This window comes from Columba livia, chromosome 1 (assembly GCF_036013475.1).
Source record: "Columba livia isolate bColLiv1 breed racing homer chromosome 1, bColLiv1.pat.W.v2, whole genome shotgun sequence".
In the NCBI taxonomy this organism is placed as follows: domain Eukaryota; kingdom Metazoa; phylum Chordata; class Aves; order Columbiformes; family Columbidae; genus Columba; species Columba livia.
The window spans coordinates 66941330-66965671 of NC_088602.1; the positions used below are offsets into that span (position 1 = coordinate 66941330).

At 41.5% G+C, this 24342-nt stretch overlaps 1 protein-coding gene and 1 long non-coding RNA gene across 51 annotated transcripts in view; one reads left to right on the top strand and one right to left on the bottom strand.

Moving 5' to 3' along the window:
• The window catches only part of LOC135579320 (uncharacterized), a 57530-nt gene that overhangs the window by 20717 nt on the left and 12471 nt on the right, over nt 1-24342 (top strand). For 16 of the 50 annotated variants that reach the window (XM_065060426.1, XM_065060433.1, XM_065060467.1 and 13 more), the window contains 6 exons: nt 7954-8039; nt 17253-17374; nt 19024-19134; nt 19372-19406; nt 19887-20007; nt 21481-21583. In XM_065060426.1, coding sequence (XP_064916498.1) covers nt 19082-19134; nt 19372-19406; nt 19887-20007; nt 21481-21583 — 312 coding nt within the window. In that variant the 5' untranslated portion in view covers nt 7954-8039; nt 17253-17374; nt 19024-19081. Of the gene's footprint in view, nt 1-7953; nt 8040-17252; nt 17375-19023; nt 19135-19371; nt 19407-19886; nt 20008-20881; nt 22607-24342 lie in introns of those variants that run through there. The other 34 variants (XM_065060507.1, XM_065060497.1, XM_065060516.1 and 31 more) reach the window with 15 other exon arrangements.
• Nucleotides 1-24342, bottom strand: part of LOC110360325 (uncharacterized) — a 206807-nt gene that overhangs the window by 1344 nt on the left and 181121 nt on the right. The gene's annotated exons all lie outside the window — the stretch shown is intronic.

Here is a 24342-nt window from a genome sequence, read left to right on the forward strand (position 1 = left end):
TTTACTTTCCAAATGTGTTCAATTCTTCTTTCCTCTCCTTGATATTTGGGGCGTGCAGCACCCTATACCATGTGGTTTAACATTTTGTTCTCTATTTGTAGGTCAACATTTCCATGATTAAACTTCATCCTTTATTCAGCCTGTTCTGGCTAGGCTTTGCAGCACATGTGATATAAGCTGTTTTCACAGCTAGTAGGCCAAATCTTACTCTGGATAAGGGAGCCAAACATATGTGACTGAGTCAGACACTTAAATCAGCTCCCTGGTAAATGGGAGATAACTCCAGGTGCAGTGTCGAACACTGAGAACCAAAAAAGTGGGAAGGGTGGCCAACGTTCCTCCGTGTGGGAAAAGAGACATCCTATGCACACAGACAGTGAAATCATAGCCCTGCCCAAGATTTTCTCTCCCACGTTTGCCTGAGGATACAGAGCCCTCTTCACTGAAGTCATCAGGAATCTTTCCATTGACTCTTGGTGGGTTCCGGATCAGGCCAGCCTGGGGCAAGCTCAGCTGCAGCTGGGCATGGGATGGGATTGCGCAGGAGAGGGATAGGGAGGGAGGAAGTGAGGCCCCTCTTGGAGACCCCCTCTTGCACTTGTGGCATGCACAAGGTGGTTGGGGGCACATGGAGCACCCCACCGACGGCAACACATTCCTTTCAGTCACCCTCTCTTCATTGCCTTTACATATGCAGCTCATTTATACTGACTGAGGCTGGTGACTTCTTTTGCCTGGTGGCAGGTATCTGTTGCTCCAACATGGGGTTGGACTTGGTGACCTCTCCTCATAAATCAGGGGAACAATTCCTGGAAGTGCTGGCTCCCTGGCGTGAGCATTACCCAACCCAGTAATCCTCAGTGCAGAGGACTGGCATTAAAGGACTCTCTTTCTGGCTGTGTGGCCAGCAGCCCTCTTTCTCTTGTCCTTCTTTGCGATTGCCCATAACTCTGGTAAGTACAGGGAAGCCTACAGGGCTTGTTAAGTCCAAATAGAAGAGTCAGATGAGTAGGCAGGTGTCATATATGATTTTTGCTGTGCGACATTCCTACTTTCCCCAGAGCTGGACTGGTCCTGGCTGTTGGGTTGCTGCACAGCAAGTACCAGGGTTGACTGGAGAGAATTGCAAACAAGAGCTCCTGCAGCAAGTTGAGGGAGGATAGGTTTTCCTCAGATGGACAAGGCTGTATCCATAATGTTACAGAGAGAGGACTGTGCTTCATTTATTACTTGGTGATGAATGGCGTCATCACGCAAGGGAGCTGGCACTGAACTTCCCTCAGCTAAAGGAAATACTGGGAATGCAGATAGAGGACTTTCAGTAACTTTTGCTTTTATCTTTCTTTTTTTTTTCTTTCTTTTTTTTTTTTTTTTTTTTATGGCACTCATCCTTTATCTTTTGTTCATTTGCTTTGATTTTTTCAATAGCTTTTTTTCATTTGGAAAAATAACCCAAACATCTCCTGCCCACACCTAAATCTACTTGCTAGAACAACAGTAGATAAGCTCAAATAATGACTGCTGTGGCTGTGTGAGCACTGCGTTACCCACCGTTGAGAAATCCCTGTCCTGATAAAACACATGGTGACATGTAGGAAGAAGTGGATGCACTGCTCTGAGGCTTTGAGGACCAGCTCCATGGTTGGGCAAATCCCGTGGTGTGTGTGGGCATTTGATTGACTTCCCTGCCACTGTGTTGGGAAGGAAAGCCTGTTGGCTACAGCTGGAAAGTTGCTGAGGGCTTGTTAGAGAGTAGGTGCCTTCAGTGCTTGGCATGAAGTTAGTGGATGTTGTCCTGAAGTGAGGCATGGAAGTAGATGATCTTGTCTGCTGTGCCTGATCACGTGAAATGGTGCAAGGCAGAGGGAGGAAGAATCTCACACTCCCGGAAAGCAACAGGGAGAGTACCATGATCCTGCCCTCATTGGTGTGAAAGCTAATTAAGAATATGCTGGAATAAATCCATATGTGCTTCAAAGACACATTGGTGTCAAGTTAGTGGAAAGGAGAGGGGAATTCAGGCCAGTAAGATCTGCCGATAGGGTCAAGTGGCCTCCCTGTTCCTGGGTCTTCCTTTTGGAAACACAACTGCACTTTGGCTTAACTTTTTAAAGTGTGAGCCAGATCGTGATGCTTACAGAAAGCAAGAGGAGTGGAAGAAGGTGGGAAAGTCCTGTGATCAGGGTGCAAGAGGATCACACCATGTTATGGTGATGTGAGGCTGAGGAAAAGCGAATTAAGCTTTTTCTCTGCAGTTATATAGACAAAGGAAGTTAAGTCACCATTTTCTTATGCTTAAATAACAGTCTCCCTTTTCCACAGTGTAAAAGATCTCAGGATCACACAGGAATGAATTAAGACTGTGGTACTAGATGTAGTTTTAATTTAATGAAGAGATAGTGTATTCTGTATTATCTTGTCTCTTGTTTCTGATTGTCTTTTTTGGGGGGGTTGATATTACTGTAAGTAAATACATTTGTCTTTTGTTTCATTTTCCCCTTGTGACCTATTTCATTTAATTAGAAGGAAATGTGTAATAGGAAATGAGTAGCATCACACTGGGCTCCATCCAAAGCCTGTGAAATCATCAGGAATCTTTGTCGGGCTTTTCATAAGCACCAGATCCGGCCCAGCAAAAAAGAGGGGCTATTTCTACCTTATCTGGAAGAATGTGTGCTGCCAGTGTAAAAATATTGCAGTCTTCATTTTAAGATCTGGCCCAGATACTAGGGAAGGATTTTGCTACTGCATATGCCTCTCTGTGCCACATGTTTCACATCTGCAGCAGCACGTTAAAGGATAAAGGTTCCTAAAACCTTAACTCTGAATATATGTATAAAAAGAAAGTACAAATTAAGGAAAAAGACAAAAGATATTGATGGAAGTACAGGAGATGCTCTTTAACATGCATATTATTGACTCAATAGATTGTTACGGCTTCAGAGCTATTAGGGTCTGCTGTGTCAATGTGTACTTAGGGACTGTTTAATATGCAGATGGTTGACATGACAGACCAAAGCCATTACAGTCTATCATGTCAGGGGGGATACATGAATACACACTTTGCCAACACTGTAAAAAGTCCCTTTAAAATATAGTTGCTGTGCATACTTAGCTGCTTTTAAAAATAATTTAATAGGTTCGGTTATTCTGATGCCCAGAGACCAGAGAGTCTGGATCTATCAGCAATAAAATTTAATTCCAAATTAAGCCATTTTCCATGTAGAATGTGCAGTCAGGAGGACAGGGTGTAATCTCAGTTACACAGCTCCTATCAAATCTTGTAAAATTAGCTACTGCACTTGTGCGTGTGTAGAAGAGATCAGAATCTATCTGTCGGCATGTGTCTTTTTGAAGAATATAGTTTTGTCTTTTTGAGGGGTAAGGGAGAATGTCGTCTCTTTTTTCATTCAAATAATCTTCAGTAGCAATTAAATAGCTTATGCTACCTAAGAGATCAGTTATTACAAGATAAGCAGCATGACAGTTTGGAAAAACTGAATAAGTCTTTGATTATTTACTAAGTTTTGATATCTGCTATTTGCCTCAAAATGCTAAAAAGTGAAGTATAAGATACAAACATGAAAGGCTCATTTGATCATCATAAGGAAAGGAATCAGTAGTTTTGCTTTTCTTTTCCTCAACAACTTATTTTTTATTAAAATAGCAAAGCCAAGTCTTGTGTTTAATAAGATATATTTTTTTCATTTGAATATCAAATGGAAAAATACAATTAAAATATTCCTGCTTTTACATTAGTTGTAGGCTATATTTCAGTGATGCATATATCTAAGAAGCTCAGCATACACATTTGGTATATATTAGATGCTTCTAACAGATGCCCAGACCTCTTCCCCTGATTTTTAATGTTCTCTTTTTATGGCAGCGATCCAGGGACATTTTAATTTGCAAGCCTGTGAACTTGGAAATAATACTTGTAGTGGGGCATTACATCTAGCCCATTGCATCTAAGTTTATTGTCATGTGTCACCTAGCTCTGATTTTAGCTGATTTGCTGGACTGAGGCACATCATGCAACTCCAGCACAAAATTCCCGGAGTGAAAGCACTCTGCCTTGCAAATAATAGTAACCACCCAACATGATAAAGGCCTTTCCTCTTATCTGTGGGACAGCTTGGTGGGGGACAAATCTTGCAAAGGAGAAGTGCGTTTTCAGGCAAATGTGATGGTTGATCATCTGATGACTTTTTAGCACTTGGTGCTAACAGGGAGACTGTCAGGACAGTCAGGATGTGGTGGCCATGGGTAGGGCAAGTGCCAGGACGTAGAAAGCATAGAGTGGACATATCTCATAAACTGTCAGACTCGTGCTCCTGGGTCTTCTGTGAGATTTCGGCAGTGAGGCAGGAAAGCCAGAAAAAGCTCAAGGGAAGAAAGGGGTCCAGGAAAACCCAGGAGGTGTCTGTTTCTTATAGCTGAATGAATTCACCCTGAGCTCCAGGAGAGGTCTCTGAGGGGAGATGGCTCTCCCTGCGTTGAGTTAACTCTGAATTGAGGAAGGACCAAGCAGCAAGAGCATGAGCTGCAGGAAGACATATAATTTCCTCAAACAGCATTATCAGTGCCTGTAGGAAAGGTGTGCTTTGCTTGCTACCCAGCCCTTGGAAGGTGGATGCATCCCTCTGGTTGCCTCTTGGCAATGGGTAGTGACCATGTCCTTGGGAGCATCGGTCCCTGCAGCCCTTCCTGCTCCACATCTGGCTGTCCAGGGTGGCTGTGGGGGCACATCAGGCTCTGCAGGGCTCTGCCCTCCCCCTTCCCCGGGGCAGCCCTGGGAGCTCCATGTCTCTCTCTGTGTACCCGCCTGCAGGGAAACATCAGCTGGAAGAGGCACGTATGAGGGTGCGCTGCAGAGCGCTGTTTTACCTGGTGCTAATCAATAAAGCGAAAATGAAGCTTTTTGACAGCACTTGTAATTTTGACTGCTGAAATGGTGTGCCATTTCTTTGAACGCGGTACGCTTCTGTGCCCCATTAAAGCATGGTTGGCATCGCTTTCAACTATTCACAAATGCTGAGATGTTGAAAAATGTAGCATTTACAAAAGATACATCTGGTGTATATTTACAAGGCTCAGGAATCATTTAAAGAGTGCCTGTGCCATCACCATATTAGGAGAAAAGTTAGTCCCAGCCCCATATGTGAAATCAGTAGTCACGTGGGTGCTGGTTGAAATTCCACTGATATGATACAGTGTTTTGGGGTATTAAAAGTGAACATACCATACTGGGTATAATACCCAAAAGACTTCAGTATAGACGTGCATAACATGTTTGATAATTGCCAGGATGCACCTGTTTGAATCTGTGTGGTCAGAAGAGGGCTATGGGTTTTGAGGGGCAAATGTTTAATTTTTTAACTAAAGAAGAATCTTTGGCTTCTAATTATGAGATGTCACCATGTTTATTCCTGTTCTTCAATGAGAATTGTAAGAGCTGCCTATGAATTGAGGAAAAAGACGTTGAACAGCTTCCTTTATATCACATAACATGTTGAGGACAAAAAAGTGTTTGTCTCTTCCTGCCAGTGCAATATCACTTAAGATACATTTGAAAACTATTTTTTAATTAATGTGATGGGTCATGTTTTCACCACACTAAGGCAGGAAATTCAAGGTAAACCAGATATTCCCTTTCTCAGTCACACAAACACGAATTAAGCATGTAGCATCAGACTTAATTTCAATTTCTAGGTCTGTAATTGAATCTAGCTCAACGTGAACTTTTTTTTTCTACACCATCACATTGATATCTGGATGTTAGTGACATTATTTAAAGCAACAAATCAACCTATAGGACTGTGTTCAGCTATACTTTCTTTATGTCATTTGACAGTAAAGGGAATAAAAAAAAATGCTGCTTTTCTCTAGGGGCAGATTTGTTAAAGGGTTTTCATCTTTTGTCAAGATACTTAATCTTAGAATGTTACAAAAAAATTGCACAGTTTGTACAAGTGCAGATTTCTGCATGCACAGTTTGCCTGATTGCTAATTTGGATGAATGCTCTTAGACTTAACACCAGCAAACGAGAGAGGAAAGATAATTTCTGCATATATCCTCTGAGTCAAGTGTGAGTCCCTGGACTCAAAGGGAAGCAGATATCCACTTTTTGGGCTGAAGGCTGTCACTCTGGATCATCCCATACATCAGTCTCAGCTCATGCATGCCAATGTGAACAAATCCTAACAATGAGCTGTTTCGTGATGCCAGCAGAAATGAATGTTTCTGAAAGCTTCGGGGTTTTGGACAAGGCAGCTGAAGCCAACTCTGCAGCACTCACCACTTCTGACTAACCGAAGAAGAGTGAGATTTTGGCGCAAGTGTCCCATGTAATGGGCAATTTTGAACACACCTTTGTTTTCCAATGGGCCAAGTAAAGCTGATATGGGACTAAGAATTAAGCCGAAATACCCAACCATATTATTTCCTCAGAGGGGTTCACTACAGGATAATCTATCCAAAATGATTAGCACTCCTAGTAAGTATCATTAATTCCTGGTGGTAGTCCTGCAGCTCCATCACAGTGAGATCATGTGATGGGATGTCTCCTGCTCAGGACATCATAGGCTTTTGGAAATGGATGATTGTTTATTTGATAGATTATGAAGATGGGCTGACCTATTGCTTTTTCGTGTTTTACTTTGCTTCAACGGCCTGGACTCGCAGCTCCTTAGTAGCTTTTCTGATCCATCACATCAGGCTGGCAGCTGTGCCTCTGCACTTTGCCTGCCTGCCCACCGTGAGCCAGATTTCAGACGCACGGAGTGCCCTCCTTCCTTGCTCTCCTCTCACCAGAGAGCTGAGTTTGCCAACATGTCTATTAGATGGATTGATTTTAACCAGAAAAACTCCTTTCTCCCACGGGCCCTCTCAATCCAGGGTGGTAGGTGTGCAAGGACAGAGGAGAGCACGTTCCCAGATGTCCTTAGGTGTGTGCTATTCATCCGAGATCAGAGTCTCGCCTGACATCCATGGACTGAACCCCCCACCCCCCCGGCCCAGCAAATAGTCCTGCTCAGTACTGTGGCTGTTTTCATTTGGAGATATTTCTGCCATGCTGTGTAGCTTCTACCCTTACCATGGACTCCCTGCTTCTCTCAAGCTTAATTTGTCTGTGGCATGCAGACCTGCAAAAGGCAGCATCTCAAACTAATAAACTCCATTTTACACCAGTCCACCTGCAAAAATTGTCCTCAGAAGTTTCCACCCCCTTCCCAACACTAGGTAAAAATGCTTGGGAAATGGTTGATTTTCTATAAGCAAATTTTCAAGAAGGAATAGATTTTTTTCACTGCCAAGCTGTATAATAGGTGTTTTTGAGAGGTTGTTAACTTCAACAGTATAGCAAAAAACACTGTTACACCCCACACTGCATCCTTCGTTAAGCAATTAAGATACTGATAGGCTTTTACATTTATTTACCTTGATGGAAAGATATGTTTACTCAACCTGAGTACAAATCAACATGAGGAGGTGGAAGTTCAGAGTAAATTTGACTAATGATGTTGTGTTTTCATTCTTAAAAGAAAGAAAAAAAAAGCCTCCCTGCTTTTGATGCTATTTTATCTTCATTGGAAGGGATCCGAAATGATCCCAACTGTCATGTGAGTGCTCAGTTAGGCTCAGATCCTCTTTGACTGTAGCTGAATGTCTCTCTCTGTTGGCTCATACCTTCCATTATATGAATAGAAGGTACAGCATTTCAGGTTGTTTATTGAACAGCTCTTTAACTCTTCTTCTGTGGATGCTCTCATGATTATATCTTTAAGCAAAATATGTGCTGCGTCCACCTTTGCCTGGGGAGATTTTAATGCAGCCATGTTACTGATGTGAAAGAAGAATTTCCTCTTGGTTTCAGAATAACTTTCAAAATACAAACCTGATTGGTACAAGTCATATTTCTTTCAGTGAACCTTAATTATCTCTTCTTTCAGACCCACTCTGTTCTCCAGTCATGTTACATGGATTTCTCTCTCTCCAAGCAATTCTTCAGCATCCCCTTGAATGGCATCTACTGCACGTGAGCATCCTCCACTGTCTCTAAGATACTTTTGTTGTTTTTCTTTTTTGAACATTTGTTTTTTTTGAGATGACATTGATAGACATGAGGCCTAAGTCTGGAGATGTTCTGTGGGTAGAGCTCACATTTATTTCAGTATGTCAAGCAGTTTTAGGATCCGATCCATATTGAAGACTAGCATGGCGTAATGAGGCCCGGGCATATAAAACAATATGTATTCTAACACAGCTCACTCAAAACAAATATGTTCTCCTCTCTTTGGCTGGAATAAACAAACAATATCCATTGTGTTCCGCACGGCTCTTCTGCGCCGCCTTGTGCACAGAAGAGCTTGGCTTCCCCATTCAGGTTTCAAAGTAAAAGAGGGGACGTTCAGGCTAGGCATGAGGAAGAAATTTCTTACACTGAGGGTGGTGAAACACTGACCCAGGTTGCCCAGAGAGGTGGTAGATGCCCCATCCCTGGAGACATTCCAGGCCGGGCTGGATGGGGCTCTGAGCAACCTGATCTAGATGAAGATGTCCCTGCTCATTGCAGGGGAGTTGGACTGGATGACCTTTGAAGGTCCTTTCCAACCCAAGCTATTCTCTGATTCTGCGATCTCCACCCTGCAATGTGAGCCTTGCCCAGACAACCCTATGACTTAGGACGCTTACCCTAAAAGCTGACATTGGGTCTGGTGTTAAATCCTACGTGCTTTGTGGGAGAACATTCCTCACTGCGGATGTACTAAAAGGGCTCCCTGTGCTCCTCAGTCTAACAAAGCTGGCTCTGGATCACAGGTGAGTTTTGCACAGAGGAAGAACAGAGGATCAGTGTAACAGTAGTTGCAAGACAATGTCACACTGACCCACGAAATCTTCTCCTCTGATAACTGAATTTCCTTGTGATAAAAATTGGCAGCGGCATGAAAAATTTGTGATGACTTGAGGTGGAAACACTAGCCATTCAAAAAGCACGTGTGAGATTCATTGTCTCTGTGAACCACAACGATTTTGCGTCCAGGTGTTCCTTCTGCAATTGAACTCAAACTTTTATACCATTCTGCAAAACTGCTACACTCTCCTGTAACTTGTGCTGGAAGCAGAGTGAGCTGTTTTGGCACTGAAATGATTTCATTGTTAGGCTAAGTGTTACACAGATGGCATTCTTAAATGTAAAACTCTTTTTATGCTTCTTTCGATTTCATATTTATTTCATTAGATCATTATTTATGTTAAAGAGACACTATTAATATGAAACGTGCTCAGCTTGAAAGAAAATGTTGAGAGGAGTTTCAGGTGTCTGATCCTTAATCCTTTAGTTTTTTGTGTTTCACATTTTCCTATTTAAAATGTTTTTTTTTGTGTGTGTGTGTCTCTAGGTGCTATGTGACAGATCCACACAAACAACAGAGGGGAAAGAGCCTCACTTAACTGATTAGAGGAGAGAAGCAGTGAAAGGCAATATGCACAAAGTGCTGCCAAGTTCACAGAGCAAAAGGAAAAGATAAAAAATAGCATCATTTCAGTAACCTTTTTTAAAATTTATCTAGAGTAATGTGAAGTATTTCTTATACTAGCAGCAGGGAAACAATTTTCAGGCAAAAATGTGATTTCTTAATCAAGGGTCTCTAATTCAAAATATATTTATTTAATAAACAGTAATTATGATAGCTGTAACTACTCATTCATATCAATAATTCGTTCAGAAGTAAACCATATCAACATATTAACATCTATTTTTCCATTTAATAGACTGTGATTTAAAATAAATGTAAATCGTCATAATAATTCAGCTCCATATGCTGGGAAAAGAAAAGTCACCTTAAACCAGATGCATATTGTGAAAAAAAAGGGGAAGACAAGTTGTTCTAAAGGAACAGCATATGGGGGCAGATCTTAAGCTGGGGTAAAGATGCTCTGCTTTGTAGATGTCAACATAGCGAGGCTGAGTTACACCAGATGAGATTCTGGTCAGTAATTTTGAAGAACTGGATGCTTTAGAGGGTTTTCTACTGAGTCATATATGGATTTCTTCTTTTAATAAAAGAGATAAATATTATTTCTTTCAGTTTTAATCGGGAAATGGCAATAAAAGCCATCAAGAAATAGAAGGATTTTTATGTGTGGAAACAATAGGCTGTTTGCCTGAGTGATGGGTTGGCTCTGCACGTGTACATGCTTGTGTGCATGGAGCTATATTTATTTTTTCCTGTTGCTGGTTAGTTAGCCAAACCCTTTCCTAACTTGTATCCTAACTACCCACCTTGTTTTGTCAGCTGACAGCTCTTTTTAAGCTCCCTAACCCATCAGGACTCCCACTGCAAGCTCTGTTGAAAATCTTTCTTTCTGTCCCCTGCCTGAGGTCCAGGGAGTGGCGTTTGGAGGCTGCAGAGCACAGTGGCACTTCTTAGGAAAAATATCTTCTTTTGTTTTCGCTTTGGGCATAGGAAAAAAACAAGGAAGGACTCGAGCCCCAGCCAGCATGTGCTACTGCTGCTAGAGCATCTCAAGCACTTGGTGCAGATCTCCTCTTGCAGCTTTTTTTGCTTTCAGCAGGTGAGGCCAGAGCCTGCGACGAGGAGTGGAGTGTCACCGCGCTGCCTGTTCTGCTCCAGCGTTTGAGCTAGTGCCGATGGCACACCCTACGGGCCTCATCACAGGCTCTCTTGTCCTTGTCACAGGCTCTCTTGTCCTCCCATGTGCTCAGCAAAGCCCTTTTCCTCCCTCAGACAGAGCACCCTGTGTTCTGTCTGGGAAAATAAAGCCCTGCACCCCTTCTTCCCCTGGGCTCTGGCAGTGATGCTTTCAGGGGACGTCTGGGGGAAGTGGCTGTGGGCACGGCATGGGTTAACCCTGCAAAAAGGTGTTTTCACAGCCTGCAGATGAGTTTTGCAGCCTGTGCAGTTACTGTGCCACTCTCCCAAGACTGCTGGTGCTGTCCCAGCCATGACTGCCCTGCATGTCACAGGGTTGTACGGCCACAGTGCAGGCAAGTTAAAGTGGTACCTGACCTTTGTTTTTTCCAGCCTCTGCTATACTTTGTGTTGTTAACATTCCTTCAGTAGTTTTAAGGAGAAAAACGAGTCATCTTGTTTAATTTTCCCTATGCTAATAGAGAGGAGCCATGCTTTTCCACAAGTTATTGCATTATTCCTCTCTCCGGTGTGGCTCTGATTTAGTGCTGGATGAAGCTCAAAAAGAGGATTAGTGTAGATATACTCCCATATGCTTGAATGCATTTCTGAACTCTGTCTGTACCATCCTCACTGCTTTTGATGGAAAAAGCTGGGCTATAAACCTGATGAGAACAGGCTTCCATGCAAGATGTTTAGTATTTCCTGCTTCTATTTGGGCCAGGAAGGGGCCAGCCCCTTTTGGCCCTGCAGCTCTCAGTCACGGGCTTGCCTGAAATTCAGAAAATCTCAGCATTAGAAAATGAATGGGGGAATAAAAGGAAGTTGATTTTTCTCCACTTCAATAAAGGTTAGATTAGGGTTTAGTTCCGGCTTTGGCAGAAACTTTGCTGGGGGATGGGCACAGGTAGAATGCTTTTATTTTAATGGAATTTATCATTATTCTTTTAGATGGTCACACTGGAGTGTGAGTCCATTTTTATGCCCCTGTGTAAAATAACCTGTGCTGCTTTTTAAGAGCTGCACCTTCTGGGAAAATTAGGGCTGACTGTAAAACCCCAACTGTATTGTATTCAAGAAAATCAGGAGTACAAGATGAGAGAAAGAATAGAAAGAGCAAAAGAGGGAGAGAGGAAGGCTTTCCTAAAGGTAGGATGCTACAGTGAGTTGTGCTGCCTCTTGGTGCCACACATAGGGGCTTCACTATGCCTAATACCTGGTCATTTTTCTAGGGGGTAATCAAATGTTAAACAGTCAAACATCAAGCCACATTGAAATTGATTCTAAAACTGCTGTTCTTCTGCCATTTGGGGCCTTTCTTCTTTAGTTGTTATTTTTTAAAAAGAATTTCCCAACAGTACTGTAATCAGCCAATCATTTTTGATGATTTTCCTTTCTCCATTATGCGGGTTTACGAGTTTATGAATGAAAGGTTATGTTTTCTCAACCAAATCCTCCACTCCTTGGTCTGTTAGTAAACTAATGTTAACTTACAAGACTTGACTGAAATTTTAGGCTCTGCCAGCTGCACGCTTGAGGAGTCCAAGCTGGTTAGGTAAAGAAACACCTTTTACACATGCCCGGGACCGGCTCCCACATCGCTCCACAAGTTTCTATCAGTACAAAGGCTGACATTGTCTGCAAGGAGCAACTCAGATTACGTCCTCTTCCAGCTGCGTTGCCCCTGACCCTGATCCTGCCCCAGGCTGCCCACGCTCTGCCCTCCCCTCATGCACAGAGACCTCAGCTGCAACCCACTGCCTGCCGGTGTGGAGTCTCGTCTGGAGGGTGGCATTGGACGCATTTTAAAAGGCAGCACAGGCGCTCTGCAGGGATAACACGGGATGATTATTTTAGGGCAGATTTTCCCCTAAAAAAAAATCATGGTTCTACAGGCACGCAGTTTGATCTTCATACAAAGGATTTATATAAGAACTCTCTTCTCCCTGTCAGTTACAAAAAAATAAAAGCGTGCTAGTGGGATTTAGGGAAGTGTGCAGTCTAGAGGATAGCAGCAGACAAAAGGAAGGTTTTCTTCTGTCTTCTAAGAACAGCTGCACAGCTGGGGCTCTGGCAGCGCTGCGGTGAGAAAGCCTAGGTGTTGCCTGGCCGGGGCAAGGGACAATGTCTATTCGGCACCCTCCTGACACACAAATTTGTCCAGAGGTTTTTAGAGCAGTCCCCAGCCCTGTCCCCTGCTGTGTACACACAGACTTGTATGCGTTATTTTGCCATCAAATGCCTGGCTTAGGGAATCTGCCACCTTGGAGGTAAAATGTACGTAAAGGATCTGAGGGTAAAGGTGAAGGAATAAATTGTGACTCGTTTACAGGCTAAAGTAGATGTAAAACAGGCATTGCTGCAGTGGCTCTAGACTAGCACAAACCAAACATCCCAGCTCCTAGATGCCCTGCAAAAATGTGCCTATAGGTCAGGGGGGAGACACTGACCAACAGGTCTGCTACAGACACAGCCCTCACAGCCTAGCAAGGACCCTGCAGGATAGAAAAGATGCTCCATTTTGGCACCTGCACCCCCAAAAGTGTTTCTAAGGTCAGGTCACCACCTACCAGTGTAGCACTGGCTGATGCTGAAGGAAAAGTGTGTGTGAATCTGAATGTGCTTAGCTTTCTGTCTGTCTCAGACTGGCCCCATTCAGCCATCTCTGCTGTCCCAGGGAAATGAGTCTCAAACCCAAAGCCAAATCCTAACAATACAACCTGTGTGCTTGCTCCTAATATAGCATGATGCTTAAAACTGAATATAAGTAGGGATGAGGCTTTAGATCTTCCTCAAATCTCAGTGTAACTTTGAGGTTGTCAGACAGTACTGAAGTGAGAGATCTGGAGTAGGAAAATTAGTGAACACAAAAGTCATGATATTTACTCAGTTTATGCATTTTCTCTCTTTTTTTTTTTCATAAAACCTGCATAACTGGCGTGTAATTGTTTTGCTAAGTGAGCCTTGAAAGGAAAAGTCTTGATAGCTGTCACATATCTTCTTTGTAGTACAGTGTGTTGTCCTTAGAAGCTAATCAGTAGAACTTGCTCAGAAGAACTTAATCAGCAGAACTGAGCACATTGTCAGTGCTTAACAAATAATAAATTATAATAATAACAACAGTTCCTTTTGACACAACCTATCAAACTTTTGCTTTGTTTCCAGGAGTGACTTACTTGCCTCTAGTTAGTATTTAATACCTACTACAGCTCTGCTTACTATGGTTCAGAGGAGTGGTGATATGACCTAATAGGGTGGAAGTATTGATTGAAATGGAATTTTGACAAATGGCAGAAAAAGATTCCCGAGAAAGTTCTTAGTCTATTCCTTTTCACTTACCAGTGTTGCTTATAAGAATTAAAAATTGAATTCAGGATTTGATCCACTAAATTGTTAAAATATAAAATGCTATGCTTACAAGTTAATAGACTCATTTTAATTTCCTCATAGTCACTTTTTAAAGAACGACTCATTAGGTTTTCCTTACAGAAAGGTGAGTGTATCCAGAAGCACATCAGCTATTATTAATTATTTTTATTATAAGGAGCTTGGATGGCTCAGAGAACTGTTAGCATATCTAGGGCTATGACTTCTTTGTCACCATTGTAATTTGGCCAGGGCTGGGAGTTACTAACAATAATTTCATTTTCTGATTGTTTGGTAATTTATATGCAATTAGTTGGTGGGTTTTATTCACTTTCAACAAGATGTATACACACGTTGTAAAGAAAACCACTGGGTCTGCTCTAAGCTGCCGCTAATTGTCAGAGGCTTAAATGGAACCATGTCAATTTATCCCGGTTGAGGATCTGACCAATGATCACAACTGGCATTAATTAGCAAATGCGTTATCAGACTCCGTGGAGATGCCCCGGGTTGATTGACAATGGAGGCGCTCAGACACCACAGCCGGTGGAGCTGTGCCAGTTTGGCAGCTGATGGCACAGTGCCTGATGCCAGCAGGTGGAAAGTCCAGGTCACCCCTGACGGAGGCACAGTGGTGGCTTCTGCCCTTTCTCCCCATGCAGAAAGACTCCCAGAGCTTGGGGCAGCTGGTTGTGTTAAAACAGAAGCAACATGAGATGTCTTGGATGAGGGCAGGTGGGGAGGGAAGAGGGGGAGGATGCTCCAGCACTGAACTGACTCATTCCTGAGGCTGAGAGATTGCGCTGCTAGTGCGATGTGAAAGCCACCAGCAAATGTGCTGGGGCTCTGTCTTTCTGGGGTTATGTGTGCACCACATAGAGCTCACTGCAATGCCAGTTGCACATGTGTGACACAAAGGTGGTGGAGACACTCCTAAAAAGAGAGGATCCTAAAACCCTGTAGGATCGGGCAGGTGGCAGCTTCTGACACCTGCAGTGCTATTTTGGCTATGAACTAGGAGTTTGGACCATGATTAGAGAAGTTCATCAAGCAGGTCATGTGGGTGAATGAAGAATGGGAACATGACAAATTTCAGAGGCTGCACCTTTACCTGGAGAAGGGAAGAGTGTGCTGTCATCCCTTTGTATTCGTCTGGGTGCAGCGTGGGTTAAAACCAAGACAAAAACTTGAGTATTTGCTCAATAACAGCCACCCCCTCTGCTTTCTCATTCCCACCTGCCACCACAGGATGGTGGAAAGAGGCAAGCTGCCAAGTTAATGCTGTGGGATCTTTGTAAACACTTCTGGTCTCTCAGCATTCACAGGACAAACCCAGACCTCATGTAGCTCAGGAAGTAATCTTTTCAACTACTGACAGTTTCAAAATGAGCTCAAGGTAACTGACCAGTGCTTTTTGGTGCACTGAGCAGAAAAAAAAGAAATCTTTTTACTGTGATATCTTTTTGTGGTAACCCAGGAAAGGAAAAGAACAGGAAAGTGAGAGATAAATAGTACTGGGAATGGAGAGGTCTTTAGGCTGATCCCAGGCCTCTGACACAGCTGATGGGAAGATGCAGAATAGCTTAGGAGAGTGCAACAGTAAGCATCACCTGCAAATCCTTGGTGACCCTTTCTGCACACTTTTGCCACCGTTTTAAGTGAGGTATGAAAAGGAGTTTAGGCACATATTTGCTGTGACAAATCTGAGTCCTTCTCTGAATAGTCATCTCTGGGCCCAAAGCCACAAAAGGAAATGACTGTGACCCCTGTGAGAGATAGATGTCCAAGTCCAGGATCCTAATCCACACACGCCCCAGGTTCATCACCCACATTTTGTTAATAAAGGTCTCAAGACATCTAAAATCCTCTTCTGCTTGTGCCTCTTGGCCAGGCAGCCACCAGCTCAGCTGATCTGAACTTCTCAGCAGCTAATCCTGATTTGACTCCTCAAACTCTGCATTGCTTTGCCCACATGCCTACAAAAGCAACCTGGCAAAGCACGTGTGGCATATGATGGGGACTGAGCAGCACACAAAGTACAGCAGCTGCCTTCACTGTCATTCAAATTAAATGCCTTCAAAGTCCACCTGAGCTTCAGGGGGTTCAAGCCCTTATCTCTTTATCTGCAAAGAGAGAAGGAACCCTAACCAGGAAGCCACGAGATAAATATTCATAGGGGAAGATGTTTTCCATACTTCCAGCAGAAGTGGTGCTGATGTTCATAAGGTTCTCGGAGAGGAGTTTAAGGCAATAAGGTGGAGACTAAGATATCTTCTCCAGCCCTCCTCTGCTGAGTTGCCTTGCTCTACACTTGGCTGTTTTGGATTGGTACAAGATAGAGGATCTTGTTTGGTATACTCATTGCTACGTAAGATGTTTCTAAAAATATTGACTTCACAGCCTAATGAAAATACAGTGATTTTTCAGAAAAATCAGTGGAACATATCCTCCAAGGATATACAGATGTGATGATTATTGGGGTTTTAATTAAAATAGCAGGTAAAATAAGTATTATGGTGTGTTATTATTTCTAAGATAACAACAGAATAAAGGTGCCCATTTCTTTCTTGAGTGCAATTTTCTAAATGAAAAAGTAAACATTAATATCTTCAGAGATCTTACTGATCTTGTACAATAATTTAGAAAAATATCTCTATTAGGGATAGTTATATATGCTTTTTGTTGGAAATGCAATCACAGGATATGCACATAGCTGCAATCTGTAGACAGATTAAGTAAATTAAATCACTCAATGTCTTTTTTCAATAGCTATAAAGTTAAAAGTAATTTGCAAAGAAAATACTCCGTTTCAATTGGTTTGTAATATCTGTTAATGATCTTTGGAAAAATTTCTGATAACACGCGGGAATTCCCTCAGGGACAGGGTTGTGAATAAGTGGATTTTTTTAAGTTTGAGATGTCATTAGCTAGAGATTTCTTTGAAGTAAAAAGCTGTTATGGAATAAATTGCAGAGGTATACAAGTGAACAGGACAATCATTTTTATGAATAATATACATTTTTTTCTCTGTGCTTTCTGCCTCCAAAAGAAATAATTTACAATCTGTCTTGCCATTACAAACATACTGGAATCACAACTGCGTGTGCATTTTGTGTTTACTTTAGGTATGTACTCTGTCTTCATGTGAAAGTACAGATTGCTAGTGTAAAACTGCTAGTGTCAGGAGCTCATTTGTTCCTTTTATTATATTTTTTTTCTTTCCCTGGTAGATATTTTTTTCATCCCACAAGGCTGATTCAGCTTCCCATAACTAAAGACTCCAGAACAGCTCTTCTCTAGAAGACATCCTCCCTGATTTCTTGTGGGACCTGTAAGATGACTGAAGTTGTAGGTAAGTACAACCATGGAAAAAAGGACACACATCTTTTTAACAGTTCAGAAATGAACCAGAAATCCATCACGCATCACCAAAATGAGGTCACATTTTTCAGGACAAATGAGATTTCATGGTCTCTGTCCCTATCTGAGGGTACCTGAAGCAGAGAAGAGCACCAGAGGCACCACAGCCTACACCTGCCTGCGGGGAACATTGTCCTACTTCTGAGGTTCAGCTGTACAGTTCAGCCATGGGCAGCTGAGGATGGACCTTATGTCTCCATAGGTTTCTGTGGGTGTGTGTGAGTTTAGGAAGGAACTGGGGGCACTCTGAAGGGATACTGGTCCGGATAATGGGACAGTAGGACTCCAGGCTGTGGTGTCACATAGATCAAATATAAGGTTAGTTGTAGCCGTTGAGCTTTTAGTTTCCTCACTTTCCTCCAAAGGTCTTTTCCCTAAGACCTTATTGATCTTGCTCTGCCTTTTTCTGATCTACAGATAGAGCTGTAAGACATACCATGCTAGCATTACTATGACTGGTGCTTCCAGGGTTCTCACACAGGGTTGGAAGAGGAAGGATTTGTCCAGCTGTAAGAGAGGTGAACAGCCAACAGTTTGAAAAGCCTTCTAGTCTTTCATGATACTTTGAAGGCCCAGTGCAGGAATACATATGTATCCTGGTAATTCGTCGGTAGGTCAGACAGCCTCTTACTTTCCATACCTAGAAGTTCAGTGATGCTCTGCAGTTACTTTGAGAGTAATGGGACTTCGTTTTGGCTTCTTCTTAGCAGTCACTGCAACTGGTCAATCCTCAGATGCCTTGACTTTGACAGAGGTCAATACCAGACAATATGGAAGGAGACACCTTCCTTGCTGCATGTTAGTTTACCATGGACAAAGATGCCTTCCTGACCCTGTCTATTAACTGGCGTATGCCGAGAACTGCTGGAATGATTAGACATTCCATAATACCAGCTAGTAAAACTCTCACAGAGCTTTTTGTTTAAGACTAGGAGCAACCATTGTCATCTAATCTGATCTTCTGCATAATACATACTACTGAATTTAACCCAATCTGAACTTTGTGTGAAGATTTGCTTTTATGCCTAAAAATGCCTCCTCATTTAAAAATACGATGTTTCTCATAGTATTATCTGTGCAGCAGCAAGTTCCATTAATTAATGGTACATTGTTTGGAAAAGCAATACCTTTTATCTGTTTGAAATTTGATACCTCTTTGTTTCACCTTGCAGGATAGGAAAGTTTTTTTTCCTTTGCTGCTAATTAGGTTGGAAGATCATGAGGACAAAATGTTATTTATATTATGGTCATGCTTAAGTAGAGCCCTGATGAAGCCTGGGGATCCCATAGCACAAAGTGAAGGAGATTGTGCAAGTCCTTTGGGGTTTAGACTGTTTGAATAGACAAATAGCACATTTTTTGGGGAGATCAGTGATTTAACTGAAAAGTTGCCAGGCATGTCAATGGATTTGTATATCTGAATCACCTATGCTTTTCTGAAAAACTTATTCAAAGTTTGAAAAAAGTTGTGGAAAAGTGAGGTTTCTAAAACTGAGACCAAAAAATGAGTTTGTGACATAGTCAGCAAAAGAAAGGAGATGTTGCTAATATGTAGCTCTGTGTTCTGTCCACTGTCCATAGGTCCCATTGACCTCCAGTGGCTTAAAGTCCTCTAAGAGAACAGGGTACACTGAGGAAAATGTTGGCAATGTCTGCTTCATACAAGGGCCCCAAAGTCTTCCAGAATAACTGGTAGGTACCAAAGACATCTTCCAGATTTTCTCAGGCAACGACACTTTAATGGAGTTTATGGAGAGGGTTCATATGTGATTTGCAGTCCCATGAGGGTGAATCTTCCCTGAGAGGCAAGCTGGTCCTTATGTTCTTTATCTCTTCTCAAGAAACTTCCCATCCTTTCGACTTTTATCATTTTTATTGCCATTCTCTGGATTTGTTCTATTTCTACTTTCTTTTTTTTTTTTTTTTCAGGGATGAGGTGACCAAATTTGAAGACAGTATTCAAAGTGAGGATGTGCCACTGATTTATATAATAGCATTATAATATTTTCCATATTATTCTCTAAAACTCTTTTCTTCATACAAACCCCATAAGATTCTTTTTAATTCTTTGAACTACAGTGCCTTTTAACATCTGTAGTTTACTCTGATCAGATTTTGACAAAGGAATAAAAGGCTCCATTTTTCACATAGAATTTTATTTATTGTTTGAACTTTAGAGGAGAAATTGGTTAACTTACAATTTTAAATTCTTGGCAACGTAGACCATTGGGCAAGGATTTCATTATCAGCCCTTCTATCCTTGTGTGAGGCTGAAAGTTGGTCTACAAGTTCTTGACTCAAAAGAGTTGCCTTTTGTATTATAAACACAGCCAAAAACTTAATTTGGAGCTGCTAGCATCCCCAAAGATGTCAGAAATGTCGTTCACCTGTATGCCCTTCCTGATGAAACAATGGTGTAATGCATTTACATGCTGTTCACCCAGTACCATGCATGTGTGCAAGTGGTACCCAAGCTCTGTGGCCTCCTGTTTATTGTACCACATACCTCCATGCCAGGTCCAGGGAAGACCACTTTGAAAATGAGCTGCTTGATGGCTGCAGAAGGTAAGGATCACTCTTTCACATCACAGCTGGACATTATGCCCTCATCAGGGTATTAGAAAAGGCTCAGGGAAAACAGTTACATCTATTTTACTGCCTGAGACACTTCCTGCAGCTACTGCCTTTTCTTGGAGTTACCAACCCAAGTACTGACCCTGCCTGACCCTACTTATCTTGTAAAAGCTGACAAGATCACAGCCTGAAGCAGTATAGCCACAGGCTCAATACTGGCTACCAAAATGTCTGTTTAGTGTTTTCAAGAAACACTGCTGTAAAGATTTACAATACCGGCTGCTAGATACATGGACAACACCAACACACAGCCTTGACCCCTGAACATTCAGCCCCACTTACAGAGAAATTTGTGCCTCTCAAGGGGCCAATACTGAGCTGCCACAAAACAGTGATTCCCTACTTGCAAGTGAGCTGGAATTTAAGCATCGTATGGTTATATACAGTCAGATGTTGGGTGAAAATATTTGAAAATTACAGTTTTGGGTTCAGAATTTGTTGTTAGCTTTTTTTGTCAGTTGTATTACTGCTTTTACAACAGAAATAGATATTTCTCTGTAATATCTTTTTTTTTTTTTTTTAAATTTAGTATAGAGAATTATCTTAATTCTTCTGTGACCCAAGCAGTTTTTAATCAGAAGCTATTTTAGACAACTTCTAAGTTTCTTCCCTAGCAAACATTTTAGCTCCACTGTATGAAAGCAAGTACTCATTTTCACAGATATCTCTAATGATAAACACAGGATAAAACATCCAAGAAATAATAAGGACAGATCTGGTTTAGTTGTGTATACATTCATACACAAAATCATTAACAGTTCTTGCAGAGTGTGGTTTTTTTTTTTTTTTTCCTTTTCTTTTTTAGAACAGCAAAGGCATAAAATAGAGATTGAGGTCCTTTGCTCCTGTCGGAAACTTCTGATGACTACAGCTGGAGTTGGATTGGGCCCAGAGAAACTGAATACACACAAGTAACAATGAGTTGACCATACAAGCAAGGAAAATCACAGATAACAGGTGCACACAAATTAGCAGTGTACATTTTAGGTCATCCAGTACAGCTCCCTGACACCATGAGATTGTTTCCTATGGCATATTTTCTGTTGCTTTGTGTGTCTATATTAAATGTCTTAAGTGATGCCATGCCCCTAGGGAGAGATTGTGCTGCCTAGAGTATCTTGTTGTCAGAAGTTTTTTTTTTCTTTCTTAACATCATCATATTGCTCCTAGTTATGCCCTTCTTTTCCTTCATTGATTCTATTTTCCTCCAGTATCTTTAAACTAGTGTGATGCTGTGTTTAATCAGCATTAAGCCAACCCATAGCTATTTAGCTCATTTAACCTTCTCTAACAAATCAGTCCTTTCAGTCTCCTGGTCATTCTTCCTCTCCTCTTGTCACACTCCTGCCTGTCAGTGTGTTTTTCAGTTATGATATTTTGAAGACGTGGTGCATTTCTCTTAAGTAATGACAGATCTGATCTAGAGCTGAGCACCCTTCTCACTGAAAAACACATCAGGAGTGATGTGCCCATGGGACAGCTGCTGGCACTCTGGACAGACACACAGGTAGAGTATCCTGCTCAAACCAGTTCCTTGGTGCTTCTCAGCATATTGGCTAACCCTGCCCCCCCCCATTAAAACTGTTAACCTAGTGATTCAAAAAACAAACACATGGTTTTGTTTTTTTTGTTTTATTTTTCTCAATGTTAGGAGACTGAGTAGCAAACATAAAAAATATCTTTGTTGCTGTTGTTGAGGTTTTCTGACCCTTGGTCACGGACATCACAGTCTAAAATTACAGAAGACACTGTCTAGTAACTATATCTGAGGAGAGTACATTGTAGAAAGTAATTATATACATAGACACAAGCCTAGGTGTTCAGGCAATAAATTCTGATCAACAAACATCACTCCTTTAGTGCTAAATGAGGTCTTGGTTGTAATTGAATGTCTTTACCTTTGTGTTCTGTTGGATTGGAGGAATATCATTTTAATCTGCTCTCTTTAAATTTTCATTAGGGAATGTTTCAGCTACCTGCAGCCTCATCTGACGGTGTTTAATGATATCAGCTAGCTTGGTCTTCTATTCACCAGCAGGTGCTTTTTTAAATTGGTCAACTGTATTGAAGATTGTTTTCAACTTTAATGTACTTGGAATCAACCTTTTAAAATAATGACATCTATAAAGGCAGTTTATATATATAGTGCACACACATACATGTTTATATTTAAATGTGCGTGTGAGTGTGCTTGTATATATGCTTAAGTGCACACATATGTACAGAAATGCTGATCCTATTCACCTTCTTGAAACCATTTCAGCTAGTATTAACATAAATGTGCTGTTAAATTGGCAGTTATACATTTTTGTTGGAGTTTACTTCTGTAACATAAAATCAGAAAGATAAGCTGTGAAACTCATGCAGCTGATGACATAATGCTAGAATCTCGTGATGCTGAATTGCATATTTCTAGGAGTGTGGGATGGATGTTCCTTGCTGGAATAATTATACTGCCTATTGCAATATACATTTCCTTGTTTTCATGTGGGCACTGAGATGTCCAAACCATTAAATGTATATGGTATAATGGGTTCTGTGTTCCTGATTTATTCTAAAGAAGGCATTAACTTTCTACAGTTGTTTTATTGTATAATAAAGCCAACTACTCTAAGAATCTGTGGTGAGCATAGTAATAATCTGTGACAATATGCATATTTTCATTTAATAATGATGCCCAAATGTACATGTATGCACATAAATATGCATATATGTATATATAAACACACATAGAGATGTATACACAAATTAAATGGAACCAATTAGAATGTGGCATAAATAGATTCAAAGCTTACCTGTTATGGCTATGTGAAGGGATAATTTGAGTTAGAAAGACATGCAAGAAAGCATAGCTCAATACACTCCACTGGCTCGTTCCCATTATGCTCAACAGCGACAGGCTGTATGTTAAGACAGGGTACCAGCAGACATTCGTAATGACAGCTGGTTCAAAACAGAGCTTTCAAAATAGTGCAACACCCCTAACTTCATTCCAAATCTTGGTGTTTGCCAGCACTTAACTGAGGCTGGTTCTTAAGGTCAGATGTTCAGATAAAAGTTGTTCAGAAAGAATCTGCTTCTTTATGTTTGAACTGTGTGTATATTCAACATATAGGCTCTTTGTTGTCTATGAATTTGCATTTGAGCTCACACATGGATTATTCTTGGCTACTGCCTGCAAAAATGATGGATGTTTCTCCCTGATACTGTGCCCCATTTGCCTGAGATTGTCTTCTATTGAGTTCTCCACTCTCTTGTAGGTTACATGAACTGATATCCAGAGAGTAGCTGTTTCTTTTTACTCGGACCAAAAAAATCCCTTAGCCTCTCTGTTGACAAATGGAGGAAAAGTGGCTTCCCTTTAACATCACCCACATCATACCACTATGCTCAGCCAACCAGGAACACAGCAAAAAAACCTGAACTTCAGTTTTCCTATGTGACTTTTCCCAGTGAACATATGTAGAATCTGGAAATAAAAACATTACTCCTTTGGAAGGAAATGGAAACAGGGTTTATCTATTTGCATTTGAACTCAGTGGAAAACAACCAGGCACAACAGAAAGACAACCAGAAAGCAAGCTTGAAGATAGGACATGAATATAAGTAAAGCTAAATTTCACTAAGTTAAATTCAAGTGAAATGTGCCACATCATAATTACTACACAGATCACGTGCTAATTAATTGCTACACTGTGCTCATGAAATGGTTGATTATTATATATAGGGCAAACAGGGGAACTTACCCTGGGATGCTATTGACTTTGCTGAGAAGCTGGTATGTGGGGAGCACGCCATGAACGACCTTGAGAAAAAGGGGCTGGTGAACTGATTTGGTCTTAGAAATACATTTTCAGGGTGGTTAGAAAAATATTTTAAATCTGTGATAAATTTTAGTTGTAGCACTGGACTACTGAGTGATACAGTGTGTTCAGTGTGTTCAAAAGCAGTTTTTCATTTACCATATCACTTGGGGACCCCAGGTGCTAAACGTCAGACCTTCAGAGGGATTCAGACAACTAAAAGTGCTGTTGTTTGGGGATCTTCAGAACTGCATGGACACTTCTTTCCAAATGAAATCAACCAGAGCTGGGCATCAGGGCCCTCCAGAAAAGTATTGACCAGGTGACTCTCGGCGACCTGTACCCATTTCAGGAGTATGGACCCTGCTTTAGCTGGAGGTGCCTCTGGAGAAATGTTGAGGGGAACAGGATGAGTCTGTGCTCATTTCTGGAGGACATACGGGTATCTTGCAAACCAGATGCT